At 29.3% G+C, this 16,508-nt stretch overlaps 1 protein-coding gene across 1 annotated transcript in view; it reads left to right on the top strand.

Moving 5' to 3' along the window:
* Window positions 1-10,623, top strand: part of LOC105846200 (uncharacterized) — a 108,791-nt gene extending 98,168 nt beyond the window's left edge. Inside the window, exon 7 of the mRNA XM_065807657.1 lies at window positions 10,314-10,623. Coding sequence (XP_065663729.1) covers window positions 10,314-10,544 — 231 coding nt within the window. The 3' untranslated portion in view covers window positions 10,545-10,623. The remainder of the gene's footprint in view (window positions 1-10,313) is intronic.
* The last annotated feature ends 5,885 nt before the right edge of the window (window positions 10,624-16,508 follow it).

Below are 16,508 nucleotides of genomic sequence, written 5' to 3'. Positions count from 1 at the left end.
TGGTTTAAGGAAAATAAGCAGACTTTATCAAATAATTTAAAATTTTAGAGTTTTTTGAAGAGTACCAAAAATCTATAAAAGAAAGTAGTTGCATAAATTGTTAATTTTTCAATATATTTACTTCAATTATCAGTAATTGTAATAATATATTTTTTACACGTTTTATTAAGGCAAGAGGTCCAATAAGGTCTAAGGAAAGTTTGTGTACCTATAGCCAGATTTTTTTAATGCCCAAATTCAAGGCCCCAGACTTGTCTAAAGAAGGCGAAACTGATACGATCACATCTCTATACTAATTACTTTGTATTAGTATAAGTATATTGACTTATACTAATAAAATTCCATTAAGTAAAAGGGTTTAAAAATCAGTGGCCCTAGGTACAATCAGCTTTTTTTAAACTGTACCTATTCCATAATTTTGGCCCTAGTAGAAATTGAAAATTCAGTCACCACATAATAACTTTTGGATTAAATATAGCTGTTATTTGAAAATCTGGTTTGATATGTATTTTGACTAGTTTTGAATAATGGGTAAAATATTTTAGGAAATATATTTTTATTAATTTTGAACATAAATATAAGAATTTTATAGATATTTAATTGATAAACAGTCATTATATTTGAATTAACAAGTAATGCTTGGGAGTGTGTATAACGTCCCACACTAGAAATGTTTCTGATTGCATGCTTTTGTTTATTAAATAGTTTTTTTATTTTATTTTCATTTGTACTGCACCAAACAATATTTGCATATATATATTGGTTGTTTTATCTTCATTATAAAAAATTTATTGTTTTCTATTTGACAAATAGCTTTTAAACCACTCAATATTCATATGTTTAATACCATAGTTTTCTAGTTTTGTTAATAAAATGTAATGATCGACAGTGTCAAAAGCCTTACTGAGATCAATAAATACACCTAATGTATATTTATTTCATCAAATGATTTAAAGATATCATGAAAGAGATAAACAATAGCCTGATTTGTAGAGTGGCTCTTTTTAAACCCAAATTGGTTAGAGAATATCGTTTACATCTAAAACGTAATACAACCTTTTATACATAATGCGTTCTAATAACTTTGAAAAGCATGATAGTATAGAGATAGACCTGTAATTAGAGACACTAGTCTCATCTCCTGATTTTATTATAGGTATTACCCTTGCAACTTTAAGTATATCGGAAAAGATTCCTTTGTTTAAAGAGAGCGTAAATATATGCAAAAGCGGAAATTTTAAATAAGACATTGATTTAATTACTAAATTACTGCTTACATCATCAACTCCATTACCTTTATTTGGTATATTTCATTATATTTCATTTATGATGTTTGATATTTCATCCTATATAAACTATATTTTAGATATTATTATTTTATATTTTTTGATAAAACTGTTTAATAATCTGCTTCTTTAGTTCAAAAAATAAAATTCTCTTGATAAATTTAAACTTACAATGTCTTATTGTTTTTTAAACTTTCGTGGCAAAAATCACTCACTAATGCTTGTCTAAAGTATGGTACTTAAAAAAAACAGTTTCCCAAATGAAGAGGCACTTCACAAAACTGGCACATATGGCAGATTAAACCTTTTTTCTTATGTGCAGCACAAACACGGTACTATTATTGGGGTTTACTTTTATACCACCTGTAAAAATGTTAACTATTTTATTTTTCTTTGCATCCTTCGACAATATACCTTTAGGATAAAATCTTCTGGATGTAGCTGATGTACTTGGAACAGAACAATCATCATTATCAGGAATAAGTTCGCTTACCCACTCCTTTGCTATATCATGTAAAAAATGTTGTACTTTTTTTTTGAATTTGGATTTATTATTTTAAAAACTTTAAACGCATTATATAATGCACAATTTATTAGAAACATCACAGCTCTTTAGTCTATTTTTTTGTACGACGTAGTAAAGTATAATACGACAAGTACTGATCGACGCGATCAACACCTTTCATATATTTGTTATAATCAAACACACATATTGGCTTAAAAATTCTTTCCTTTGTCACCCAATCAACATTGTGGCTTTCAACAATATCGGCAGAATGTATTGTCGAAATCATTCGGACAGGTCTTTTTGATTGCTAACATTGTAATCAAATGTTTTGCCGACGACGATAGATAGATTTCCCCTTCTTTAATTTTGTATTTTTTAAACAAAGAGGAAGGTCTCTGTTTGTGCGAATAGTGCCACAAGTCCAATATCTATGTTGTAAAAGTATTTCATAAGTGTAAACTATTATTATTATAATAGTTATCCATATATATGCAGTGTCATAAGTTCAAATACGACTAAAGAAGATTTAAAATTATTTGTTATAATCGACTTCCTTCTCCACAGTTTATACGAAAGTTACAAATTAGCCGATTTTAGCTTCACCAACCGTTCTTATGAGATTTCCGTATTTTCTTATTTTTGAAGCGTTATAAACTTGAAGGATAGGTGACCTCTCCATGAGATGATGCTTTCATCTATAGATAATTCTGCGTTTTGTAAACTTCTTGAAATTTATGCGAAAAATAAGAAATAATAGGGATGATCTTTTTAATGCGATCATTATCCTCTCCATCAGCATCATCGGAAAAAAATATTTCGAAATCGATCCCTACTCATTACTTGAGCAAAAATTAGAGCTTGAACTGTTTTCTCAGTCGACCACTAATCGTCCTTCCTATCTTTATGGACTCCACTCATAATCAAAAGTAGTCCTAGCCTTATTTTTAGTTCCAACACAGACACATCTTTCCACTCAACAGATTTTACAATATCTCTAAATAACTGCAAGTTTTGTGCGTGGCAGCGATTTGTTTCTGTCACCATATATTCAAATAAATCTTCCCCAATAAATAGCTGATACAAATCAACTACACTCTCGAAATTGTTTTGCATAACAAAAACACCACTTTTTCCAGTGAATAGCTCAATTATAGGTACGTTATTATTTTTTGATAAGTCCATTATTTTATCATCACTTTCTTTATAGTTGCTAGATGTTGTTGACAAGATTCTGCTTCATTTTACTTGAAACAATTCCTCGTCACTTTCGCTACCTATATCAGTAAACTCCGCATCACTTGATATTTGCGATAAATTATCGGCAAAGATATCACTATCACTATCGGATTCCATCGTAAAATAAACTTTTGTAGAGAAATCAACAAAGATTACGTTTGTTCTGATGAACTCAATGAATAATCGGCCAACGTTAAAAACAAATATATTTACAAAAAATATCTGTGTATTTATTAGGATTGTTCGCCGTAAACAAAAACTTACGAAAATATCGCATTTTTATCTTTCGTATTTCAAGTTGTTATTGCGCAAGTACAACTTTCGCAATATCAACTTGAAATACGGAAGCGTTACGCATTATACGAAATAAATGAATAATAATTAATAATAATAATGACCCTTAACGAAAGGAAACTTGCAAAACAAATCATTTTGAAAGAATACTTGCGAAACAGTTCCTTACGGAAGGAGCGTTTTGTGGCGAAGTTTAATGCTGAGAGAAGGAAATTTATTCTAATTATAGTTAACTAAACAGCTCATCATAATCTTGACAATCTCATAGCAACTGAATTAATTTTTTTACCACTTAACACAACATCCAAAACTCAACCATGGAAGTCATAAGAGCTTTAAAAGCTTTTTATTGCACCTACGTTGTGAGGTGTCAAATTTAATATATATAGTTGTTGATAAAACGCTCCCAAAGATCAATATTCTTGAAGCTATTAGCATGCTGGTTATAAACAACAAATTTGCTGAGGTAGAAGAGGAGATAGATGAAGTGTCATACAATTTGCTTCCTGAATAGCCAAAATTATCAGAGTTTTTGTGTGCGATAAAAGTACTTGAATGTTTGTCTTTTTGACAATAATAACGTTGAAATCTGACAACCACTAAGTCTTGTAAGGGAAACTCTTTAGAAACATGAACAATTTTTTTTTTAAACAAAAAAGTTATGAAAAGTGGACAACTCTTTCAAAAAGTTGAGAAGACTTTATTATTTTAAGTAAAAGCTTTAAACAGTATCTTATTCCATTTTTCTTACTTTTTACTTTCTATTTTTTTAAATCGAAATTTAGCAGATGTAACGCCATAATTTACGTGTTTGCCATTGACCAGGGTTCAACGCGTGCTCTGGCTATGTTTTCCGTTATCGGGAAAGAAGAAAGCGTAAACTTCTTTGGTAAATGCTATTCCTTAGTTATCGTAACAAGGTTAAGACTTTTCGTGGCATCTAATGAATATTATTCGAGGTAAACTCGAAGTATCTTATTCTCTTAAGGTTTGAAAAACCGGGATTTTATTATATTATATTATATATATATATGTATATTTATATATATATATATATATATATATATATATATATATATATATATATATAAACATATATATAAATATATATATATATATATATATATATATATATATATATATATATATATATATATATATATATATATATATATATATATGTATATATATATATATATATATATATATATATATATACATATATATATATTTATATATATATATATATATATATATATATATATATATATATATATAATCAGATATATACATATATATATATATATATATATATATATTTGTATATATAAAATTTTTTAAGATTTTTTTTTAACAATTGTTATTTCGCATTTCTTTAAGCATGTTTATCACTATATTGGATCTATTGATTTCCACTTTTAGGCTGTCAACATTTTAGTTTTATAATCTTGATTTTAGAGTTTTATTCATAATTTAAAGGATTTACGCCACACTTTTCAAAACCTTAAATTATGTCTTTTTTTAGAGATTTTGTCTTGTAACATTTTTTCTGTTAACTGAAACAAAAGATGTAGAAAATAAAACTTTGATAACGTTTTTTGTTTCGTTCTATTGTACATTTTCAACTCAATATGTATCAAACTCCAATAATGCTTTAAGGGGAACAAAAAAGTGCAACATCTAATGGTTGCTGCAGATGAGTAGTTTTAGCTGGAAAAATGTATGTGATATTATAATCTTCACAGTCATTTAGCACTTTTTCAGAGAAAGTGTGATAATAAGTTGTCACCAATTATAATTTTATTTCTTTCGTTCATTTGTATATATGATATAATTATTTTGAAACCAAAAGAGAAAGTATCGAACCATCGACTTTTAATTCTTTTATAAACAGTTTTATCAGATCCATCTTCCATTAAAGTATGCCAAAAATGTTATGATTTATAAACAACGTAAATGGTTGAAATTGTACTACTAGCACTTCCAGCAAACATAAAACTCGTTGATGTTTTAAGCTTAAGTTTAAGAATGAGTGAGTGATTTGCTTTGCACTAAACAAAAAGTTTTTTGAAGATCGTCTTTATTATAGTGTTGTATGCTTTGTAATACTTTCATCCTTTTCATCAATTATTTTTTTGTATTCTCTGACCATTTATTATATTCTAAATAAATATTGCATATTCATGATATGCATGATATATATATATATATATATATATATATATATATATATATATATATATATATATATATATATATACAGTGTCTCACAAAGTTATCCGACCAAACACTTTTTTAAATATTTTTCCTAATAAAAGTGCTGTATTTTCGTAAATTTAGACTTTTTTGGTAAACTCAAGATTAATAAAAATAAAAGAACATGTTTTTAAATAGATTTTCTTTATTTCAATGTAAAGTGTGAATCACAAAGTTTTCAGTCTTTAAATAAATGAACTTAGGTCGTTTTTTTATTGTCAAAAAAATATTCGACCAAACGCATTATTTGTTCCATAATAAATTATTATATAACAAAACAATTATTTTAATACTTTGTTGGGCCTCCCTTTGCTTGGATTACAGCTTCTAGACGTCTAGGTATTGATTGAATTTTTTCCCAGGCTTCTTCAATTGCCACTTTGAGGTTTTCTATTTTGGAAAATGACCGATCTCCAATTTTTCGGTCTACAATTTCCCACAAATGTTCAATGGGATTAAGGTCCGGTGATTGTGCAGGCCATTCCAAGACCTCAACATTGTTTTCAGCAAACCACTCCTTTGTTTTAGTGGCACAATGCTTGGGATCGTTATCTTGCTGAAATGTAAAATCAGATCCTTGCCGAAGTTTTCGAGCAGATGACTTCAAATTTTGCTTTAATATGTTTCTGTATTGCACCTGATCCATTATAGTATCAATAAATTGGAGTTTTCCAACACCCTTCCAAGCCATTGAACCCCATACCATCACGTTACCGCCACCATACTTGACAGTTCCTCTCACGCAGCTTAATTTATAGGCTTCTCCGGCTTTTCTCCAAACATTTTGGGCTCCATCAGATGACTTTAAGTTGAATTTCGATTCGTCGCTCCACAGGATCTTTTTCCAGAAACTTAACGGCATGTTTTTGAACTTCTTAGCAAACTCCAATCTTCTTTTCATGTGTTTCTTACTCAAATATGGTTTATTACGCACAAATTGTCCTTGAAATCCCTGGTCTTGGATACGATTTCTGATTGTCTGATGGGATAATTTGATTCCATAATTCTCTTCAGCGATACACCGTGCCGTGATAATTAGACTTGAATGATTTTTATACAAGTTTTTCATTCAAGAGTGTATTGATTTTTGGCAAAACAAGATGTTTATAAGCACTATGAGTGACTTTTAAAACAACTTCGAATATTTATTTGAGATAGCACATGCTGATGCTTTGAAACGGATAAAATACAAAAACAATGAAAACCAAGGCGCTCAGGATGTTTAGCTTTATTTTTGGCTAATTTTTTGTCAACAAAAAACAAGCCGAATAAAAAAATTCCAAAAAAGAAGAAAGGACAAGATAGCGAAAATTGAAAGAAGTAAAAAAAAAACATTAGCAAATGTTTTTTGAGAGTTTATCGTCATCTCTTACAACACAAGATTTTATACAAACGTATGAACATCACTATAAACACATCAGCTCCGATAAAAGCCTAAAGGAACCCTTAACATCAACCTTTAAGTGGTAAGTTCTGAAACTACAACAAAAAGAGGAAGGAAAAACTTTATCATGTTTTAAGCATAAAGGATTCTGTCTATATAATTCAGGCTGTAGTAGAAGCACTAGATATGAGCTGTGATGAACAAAATAAAATTCAATGCATTCACACACAAAAAGATAGAATGGAGTTTATAAAGTGAAATTTTAAGAATAATATGCCTGAAATGGTGGCTGTTCACTGGAATGGGAAATCATTACCTGGAATGGACATAAAAAGTTTTAAAGAAGAAATTCTGACAAGTTTAATTACATTTGGAAAAAAGGAACAACTGCTGGATGAACCCAAACTGAAGAGCTCTTCCGGCTAAGATCAAGCTGAGGTTGTATTAAACACAATTTATAACTGGAACCTTGACGACAAATAATGTGGTGTGGCACAACATTGTCAAATACAGGGCGATTGAAAGGACCTTGTGTACTTTTGGAATAAAAACTAGACAGAAAATTACTACTTTTTACTTGCCCCCATCCCGTTTACAAACTGGTTTTAAAATATGCGTTTGAAACAAAAATCCACCAAATCACCAGCAGCTCTGATATCCCAATGTTTAAAAAAATTAGAGACAACTGGAAAACCAATAATCTGACTGCTACTAAAACATACTTTGATATCGCCAAACAACAATTTAGTAATGCAACATTTGAAGAATTGTTCACATTTTATAACCGAAAACTGCAAAAAACTATTGTACATGATGATTTTCGGAAACTAATAGTTATTTTATTAGAAGGTGATAATTTAAAAAAAATTAAAATCAGACCTTTTTGAGCAATGCATGATACGAAGTGGATGGCTAGAGCTATTTACTCATTAATGATATGTTTGTTGTAATCTTAGATCAAAATAAACGCCAAGGATTAACGAGCACTTTAATTTTGTTTCTGTCAAGAGCACAAATTTATTTTCTCGATTAAAAATTAATGAGAACTTCCTCAAGAGACCCGTATCAATGTTAAATGAAGATGTTGCCTATATACAGACAAAAAGAAAAATTCTTTCCTTAAATGCAATTAATGATGCAGCTAAAAGAGCAGTAAAACTTATTAAAGATTTTTTTGGTTTGAAAGAACATAAGTAACTTTTGCTACGCTGTGTGTAAGAGCATAGAAATCTGTATCCAGGCTGTAAAAAGGAGACCCTTAAAGAATAACATTCAGCTTGATCTGTAATTTTATATTTTTTCATTAAATATTTTATAAAAGATAAATGTTTCAATTGATTTAGATACATAAAGAGAAAATTTTCAAAATCGAAAATTTTCAAAATCTTCAGAGTTCTGTCGGCGTGCGTAAATTTTGTTGTAGGAAGATAAAATTTTGTATTTAAGTAAGTCTATTAAATTCGTTACTTTAGTTTTTGTACAAGCTTGTCACAAAAAAAAAATATATAAGTTGCGTTTCAGTTGGTTTTTTTGTAACTTATAGAAGTGCAACTTTTAAAAACCGTAAACTGAGGCGAAATGTAACGTTAAATTAATCTGTATTTGAGACGTATTTTAATTGCTTCTCATATCAGATTTTGTTACGTTATTTGGTCATTAGAAAAAAATATCCTGCTTTATCTGTAATTTTATATTCTTTTAATAAATATTTTATAAAATATAAGTGTTTTAGTTGATTTAGCTACATAACAGGAAGAGTTAGAAACAGTAATTTTCAAAATCTTCAGACTTCTTGAAAATTTTGTATTTAAGTAGGTCTAAATAGTTTAAAAAGAAATGTATGAAAAAAAATTTTTTTATAAGGGACACCCTAATATATATATATATATATATATATATATATATATATATATATATATATATATATATATATATATATATATATATATATAAATTAGTAAAAAACACTTATCTAACTTTTTCTTCTACTTGAAGTTTCACCATTGCAGGATCATCAGGAAGAGTTCTTATAGAAAGTAACGCTAAGTAACTCTTCCTGATGATCCAGCAATAGTGAAACTTCAAGTAGAAGAAAAAGTTAGATAAGTGTTTTTTACTAATTTATTATTGCTCTGTTCTTTAAGAACATCGAGCACTCTATTTATAAAATATACTAACACAAATTACATATATATATATATATATATATATATATATATATATATATATATATATATATATAAATATATATATATATATATATATATATATATATATATATATATATATATATGTATATATATATATATATATATATGTATATATATATATATATATAAAACTTTTTCTTGCTTTTTAGTTTTCATACTGTAGTATTTGTTTTTTAATATGCTAAAAAATAAAGAAATTTTAAGGTTTTCTCATGTAATATAAAGATTCAGTGAAAACTCGGGTTTATTACCCCTGAAAATCACCCAATTAAAAATACAAATTTTAAAAATTTAAAATAAACATTTTTTTATTGTTTTGGTTAAAAAATAATTGAAATATTAAAATTCGAAAAATCTATTAGAAAAATCAGTAAAATCCTATCGCATAGTTGGAATAAACGTTACAATAACACCGTTATTCCAATGTTGCAACGTCGCGACAATCTCGCGAGGTAACTCTATTCCAACAACGCATTGCTGAAATGCGTTGTTGGAATAGAGTTACCTCGCGTCGCAACAAAAACACAACCAAATCACTAAAACGGTTCGACGTCTTTTTTTGCTGGGTATATAAATTAGTGCATATGACAAAAGGAAGTAGGCGTGAACTGTGATAAGGTCGAAAGAACTTCTTGTTGCACCTAAATAAAATTGAAAATTACGTCAGAAGAAAAAAGGTGTGCGCAGTAGCCTTACCAAGTTCTATGTTGTCAGTTATTTTCACTATTTACAAATTAGGTTATTATTTTCACAATTAAACAATTTAATATAGTTTATAACCTTCTATTACTAACACTACTAAGTTATTTGTAGTACTAACGATTACTAATGACTGCTAACAATTACTAGTGATTATTAACGACTCATAACGATTAAAAGTGATTATTAACGACTGCAAACGATTTCTAATAATTACTAACAACTGCTAACAATTACTTATTATTACTAACTGTTTTTATAATCAATAGTATAACAAAAACGTTTGAGTTATAATTAATAAACCTTTTAAAAAAGAAAAATAAAATAAAATAAACGTATCAGCGATTAAATAAAGTGAATATATTATAGATTATCTTATATTAATGAGCAGTCATAGTTTTGTTGTCTTTTTTAGATTTTTTATTTAATTTAAATTTCAGATTTCCACAGATAAAACAAATTCCTGTTGCAATAATAATGATTTCTATGATCTTTTGCAAGAAATAGCAGAAAGTAGAAGGAAAAGTGATTCGCGATCATTTTGTAAAAAATGTGACGATGGAACAAATGCAGCTTTTTTTGGTTATTTTTGTCAAAAATGCCCGAGCAAGTATGAAAAATCGAATGAATGGTTTGGTTGCAAGGTTATAAACAAAACAAAAAAAAAGTAAAAAAAGTAAAAACGAAACAAAAGTATATATTAAAAAAGGAGTTTAACACTAAGTGTTAAATTTTATAAGATTATTTATTAGCGATTGTTAGAATTAATAAAACTTTGTAATTTTATTTATTTGCATTTGTTATATGTTACAATCAGTTTGCAATCAAATCAGGATCTAAGATACAACGCGTGTTTTAGGTTAAATTCAATTATTAATTAAACTATTTTATGTTGGACTATCAATTACCATATAGCTAATAAAAAAATTTTGAGCAAGCTATTTTCAAAATTAAAATTGATGTCCTTCATTTTTGAACTTTAAATGTCATGCCGTTGTAACATAGGCTTTTGGAACGCCAACATATATACAAATATATCAATAAAAAAATAATTACAAATGAAAATTTTTTTTTTAAAAGTAAAGGTAAATAAAACAAATTAATATAAAACGCAAAAACTCGAAGAAGACCATTATGTTTTGTAACTAAGAACCATCAAAAATAAAACGCGTTAAATAACTGCTTTTTGATAAAATACATTAGGATTTAAGTTTAATAAATGTATACACTAATGATACAGTTGATTACAGTATTATATAAGTTTAAAATTAGTTCTTTAGAAATATAACATTCCAGGAAAATAACATTCCTGGGATAAATCCTAATTATAGCTATAAAACTTTTCTTGTTATAATTTTAATAGTTCTAATACTGCAATTTGGTATTCTGAAAATTCAATCTTATATATTTGCCGTGATCCACATTAGCTATTGTATTATAAGAAAACTCATTCTGAATTTGTTTTTTCCACAAAAATCACTAGCTAAATTGTTACCAATTGGTTTGCTACTTAAGATTTGACGTCAAAATTCAAAAGTTCTTTATATTGTATTCTACCAACCATGATTTAGAAAAGAATACTTAATTGAGAATACTTTTGTTAAATTATGACGTAAATTTGTATATAATCAAATTCTGCACATGCTGCATAGTATGTAATACCAATATTTCACACAAACTTTATGTCAAAATTTAAATACTCCATTACTTGAAGAACTTGACAGGGTTTAAATACGCCTCTCTCTCTCTCTTTCTGTCTCTCTCTCTCAGAATTATTTACTGTTTCTACTAGTTCTTCCGGAGATAAAATATACAAAGTATTTTGTGTCATACAAAGTTTAGGGAAAATATCAAATTCAAAAACAGTTTAAAAAAAGAATAGCCTTCACGGACGATAATAATCGTCCGTTAAAGAAAAGTTGGTTTGAAATTTTCGATTTTTTTATTCTAAACAAATGTGTTACATTTTTTATTGAAAACATTCAAACAAATTTCTTTTATCAATAAGCAGTGTATTTAAAACTAAGAAACTACAGCAAACAAAAAAACATCCAATTTCTTTAGAAAAATAAAAAAATCAATCTCTGATTGGTTACAACAGCAACCATTCCTTAGTATATTGGTTGCCACAACTACTTACTAAACATCTATTCATTGCTCTGAATAGATGTCTAGTAAATAGTTGTGGCAATCAATATACTGTATCGCATGAAAAAGACAGAAGCATATAGTTAGAACCCTTAAATTCTTCAAAAAGAATGCAATTCTTGTCTAGAAAAACCTTTCCAAAAGAAGCATAAACAACTGCATTAAACTTTCTGAATGTGTTAATGAATAAAAATGCTAAAAAGTAAGTACACTTTTCCGCAAGTTGTTGAAGCAAGTCAACATTTTGTAAATGCTTTCTCTTATTGCCTGCAAATGGGCATCTGTAAAAGGGTTGTTATGGAAATTTCATCAATTTTTGCCACTCTGGTACATTTTTTCACTGCAGACACAGACACTCTTGAAGAGGTGGTTAACAATACCAAGCAGCAAGTGAAATTCTATAGGTGCAATGAAGTCCAAGATAAGCGTTCCTTCAGGAAGCCTGTATTATCAGTTTGAATGTAGCCAAATGTTCTGAGCCCACCACTCTGGTGAAGATTTTTGACTCAAAATCACACCAGGTACAAGGGTGAGGACTTGAGTAAGACTGCAAACCACAAATTATGTTTGCAAGCTTCATTTCACATGACAACACAAAAGGCAATCTGTCAAGATTTAATTTGTTTATGATCTGATTTACATTTTCATAATTTTCAGAGAGGTTTTCTGCAATAGCCACCAGAAGTTGATGCTTCACTCCTGAGGAGCTAGAGAACTACTTTGTTAATGTTGAAGCAATCTTTTTCATCTCTTTGTTTAAAAGCTCAGTATGGATTTGAAGTTGTAGAAGTTGCTGGGGCTTCAAGGTGGAGTTCCCTGCTGTAAAAAGTTCTTTTTTTCTAGATTGCCCTGGAAAAAAACATTACACAAACATAACTCAGTTTATCGTATTATATAGTTTTCTTGTTGTAATAAAAAAATCGCATAAACGAAAGCATATTAAAGATATATGATAAAAGAAAATACTTTTTACCTAGAGTAACAAGAAGATGCCTTCCTATTCCTTGACTAAGATGACTAAGTGGCATGGGCTGAAGGAACCTTGTTAGCTATCACAGAAGCAGCTACTTTTTCTGCTGCTTTTATGTTATTTTCTGCAACTTAAAGCAAGTTCTGTCAAAGCATTTCTTTTAAACAATTATTTGGAATCCTTCATCCAATCAGCAAAAAGCATGCTGAACAACGTTTCTAAACAACTGACTGTTGTAATTATTTTCAGCCGACTGGTTGTAATTGTTGTTCCAATTGGTTGGGGGCTTACAATCTTAGCTTTTCTCAAATAACAAATCATGCCGTCACATAGTGATTCTCTTGTTGCAGGACAAATCTTTATGTTTTGTTAGTTAGGCAGTAAGGGAAATTGAACATCTTCATCATTGTCTCTTTTTCTAAAGCTTACTCAACAGTTTTCACAGATACCAGTTGGGACTATTTGATCTTGAAAGTTGAGAGCTTGACAAATAACTTCTTGACAGTGTTTAAGAATTAATTCAGTAAGTGCCTGTTAGCTTTTTTTGTTGCCATCATTAGTTTTTGCTTGATTTTCGGATCCAGGAAATTATTTGTATTAATCTGATTTTTTACATAAAACCTTAACCCCCGTCCCTTCTCTACTTCTTTACTTCTCCTTTCAGAGTTTGAAAATTATGGGGTGAGTTATCAACAAAAACACCCAAAAAAGTCCTTTGGAGGGTTAATATTATGGGCCTTAGGAAACTATTGCAAGTGGTTTTAAAATCAAACCATACCGTCCCAGAAAGAAATTTCAATCTTAATATTTTTATAGTAAAAATGCTCATATTATAAATTTTTTTCAAAGGCTTTTATGACGTAAAAACATTTTTATAAGCCTATATTGATATTTTATTGTAAATATAGAATAAATAACAACAAGCATTCTTAAAAATTCCAACTCTAACAAAAAATTTGCTTTTTCTTCTACAAAACTAGAACCTTCCATCACTTGTTAATCCACAACATTTTTTAAGTTCATCATTTTTGTTCTAGTATTCAAACTAAAATTGATAAAATTTTGTTAGAGGAACTAAAAAAATACATTTAAAATGCTCAATTCTGCTAAAATTCATGCTAAGTGTCGAAACACAGTTTGCATTCTCTGCATGTCAAAAAGTGATTGAAGTATAACACCTCTCGATAAGAAAATGGGCAAAACACTCTCGAAAACCATTAGGCTTTAATAATAATCATCTTCAATATAGAATGATGACAAATTTTTGTTTCATTCTGCAAAAAAATGATGAGGGAAAAACATCACAGCCATTTCCCAAACTGTATAATTTCAGTTCAATTGCTGTGTAGCCATTAACAAGAAATTGCATGTGACTGTATCATTTCCCAAATAGGTAAGTCAAAAAGCAAAAATTCATCTCCATTTTCCAGCAGTACATATCAAAAGAATTCATTTAAAGTTGAAAAAAGATGCACTAAATGCCTCACTGTGATTGGACCGGGTTTATCCAATAAGCACCCTGGAAACTAAAAGTACAAACCAAATTGCACATGCAAAAACACACGCAAAAGGTGCAGAAACTCTTGCATCTTCTGTTTTAGGAACCCAGGATGCATCTCCAAATGACGCAGTGCGACGGAGCAAATCAAGTGGGGAACCTAAATTACCACTGAAACTTGGTCAGTATTTTATTAACTGCCTTTTGCCAAACATATTGCTTTTCATTAGGTTCATTTTATTCTATTATTCCGTTTTAAATTTCAGGCAACGCTACTTCAACACAACCGTTTAAGGATCCTCTTTTAACTGAAAGCCTCGTGACAGTTTAATTTAACACTGGTTTGTCCAACAACCAGATTAGACAACTTGCTTCAACTCTCAACTTTGCAGGCCAATAAAAAATTGTTGGGCCATATTTTTCTAGGAAGTTTGCAAAGCAAGGAAAGCTGCTCAAAAATCATATATCTGTCACTAAAATTAATTGTTCTGACATTGACCACCTTAGAGATGTTGTTCATTGTAATGATATTGGCACCCTTTTTTTAATTTATGGTATCAGCAAGATATGTCTCCGAGGATCATCTAATTAATATTGGATGGTGGAGGTAACTTTCTTAAGCTCCAGAACTAACCAGTCCCGTCCTGAAGACTCCTAAGATTTTTAATTCTTCTTTCAAAGATTCTGGAGTAAAGAAACAGCTGATTATAGCAATTTCTGAAGGAATGTCAGAAAACTATGAGAATATTAAAAACCTTTTGTAACTCACTAATATTGGTGCTTTTTCCTTTGTCTTGTCTTATGGCATTGAAGTTGATAAAATTCTTTGTGGACTTCAGTCTCATGCTAGCAAACATCCTTGCTGTTGGTGTGATGCAAATTTTTCAAACCTTGAAAAATTTGATTCACTGAGAACTTTTGGAAGCATCAGAAAAGCTCACCAAGTTTTTTTTGCTAAAGGAATCAATGTAAAGAGTGCTAAATGCTTTGGAAATGTCATAAACGTGTCCTTGATCAATATTTCAGATGAAACACTTATTCTAAAAGCACTACCATCAATGGAACTTGATCTACTGATGGGTGTGGTCAACCACCTTTTCAGGAGTCTAAGCAAAGTTTGGCTAGAAATCAAAAAATGGCTAGAGGTTTTAAACATTTCCCTCCAACCCTTTCATGGAGGACATTTTTATGGAAATCATTGTCAAAGACTGTTGAAAAATATTGATATTCTTCAGCAAAAATTTGAAGCAGCTGTATGTGCAACTCCCTATGTTGAAGTAGTCAGGCAATTTGATAAGTTAATTACTGCATGTTATGGAACCCATCAGGATGAAAATTTTCAAGAATACATTGAGAACTTTAAAGCAGCATACTTTGCTCTTCCAATCTCAATCACTCTAAAGATCCACACTATGTTCTTTCATGTGGCCCAGTTCATCTCTCTGAGTCATCAAAGTCATGGAATATACAGTAAACAAGCCACTGAAGCTCTTCATGCAAACTTCTTGCATCAAAGGCAAAGATTCAAGAAACATATACTTCACCCGGAACATAGACTGCAATTACTTAACTGTATTGTTGACTACAACAGCAAACATGTATAGAACTCAAAATCAAAACATATAAGAGTGGAAAACGTGTTTTTATTAGAATTTAGATGTTTTAGATATATGATTAAATCCATTATGATATTAAGAGAATCAAATTGTGAAATTATACAGAAATTTGCTTTTTTAGAAAAAAAACTCAGAATTGGATAAATTAATAACTTTTTATCACTAAAAGATTTTTTTGGAACCTTAGCCTGTATTGAGAAAAATAACTAATGCTAATTTCTCTCACGGACGGTAATTGTTGATTTTAAAATCACTTGTTATGATATTCTATGGGTATGTACTACCATCCCTCTAAAGGGTTTTTCCTGGTGTTTTTTTTGATGACTCACCCCAAAATTTTCCCCAAACCTTGGTTTAGGAGTGGATGAGGAGGGATTTCAAAAATTGTCCTAAGTTAATCTAT

Source organism: Hydra vulgaris, chromosome 10 (assembly GCF_038396675.1).
Source record: "Hydra vulgaris chromosome 10, alternate assembly HydraT2T_AEP".
NCBI lineage: Eukaryota > Metazoa > Cnidaria > Hydrozoa > Anthoathecata > Hydridae > Hydra > Hydra vulgaris.
This window is presented reverse-complemented; position numbering and strand designations above follow the sequence as displayed.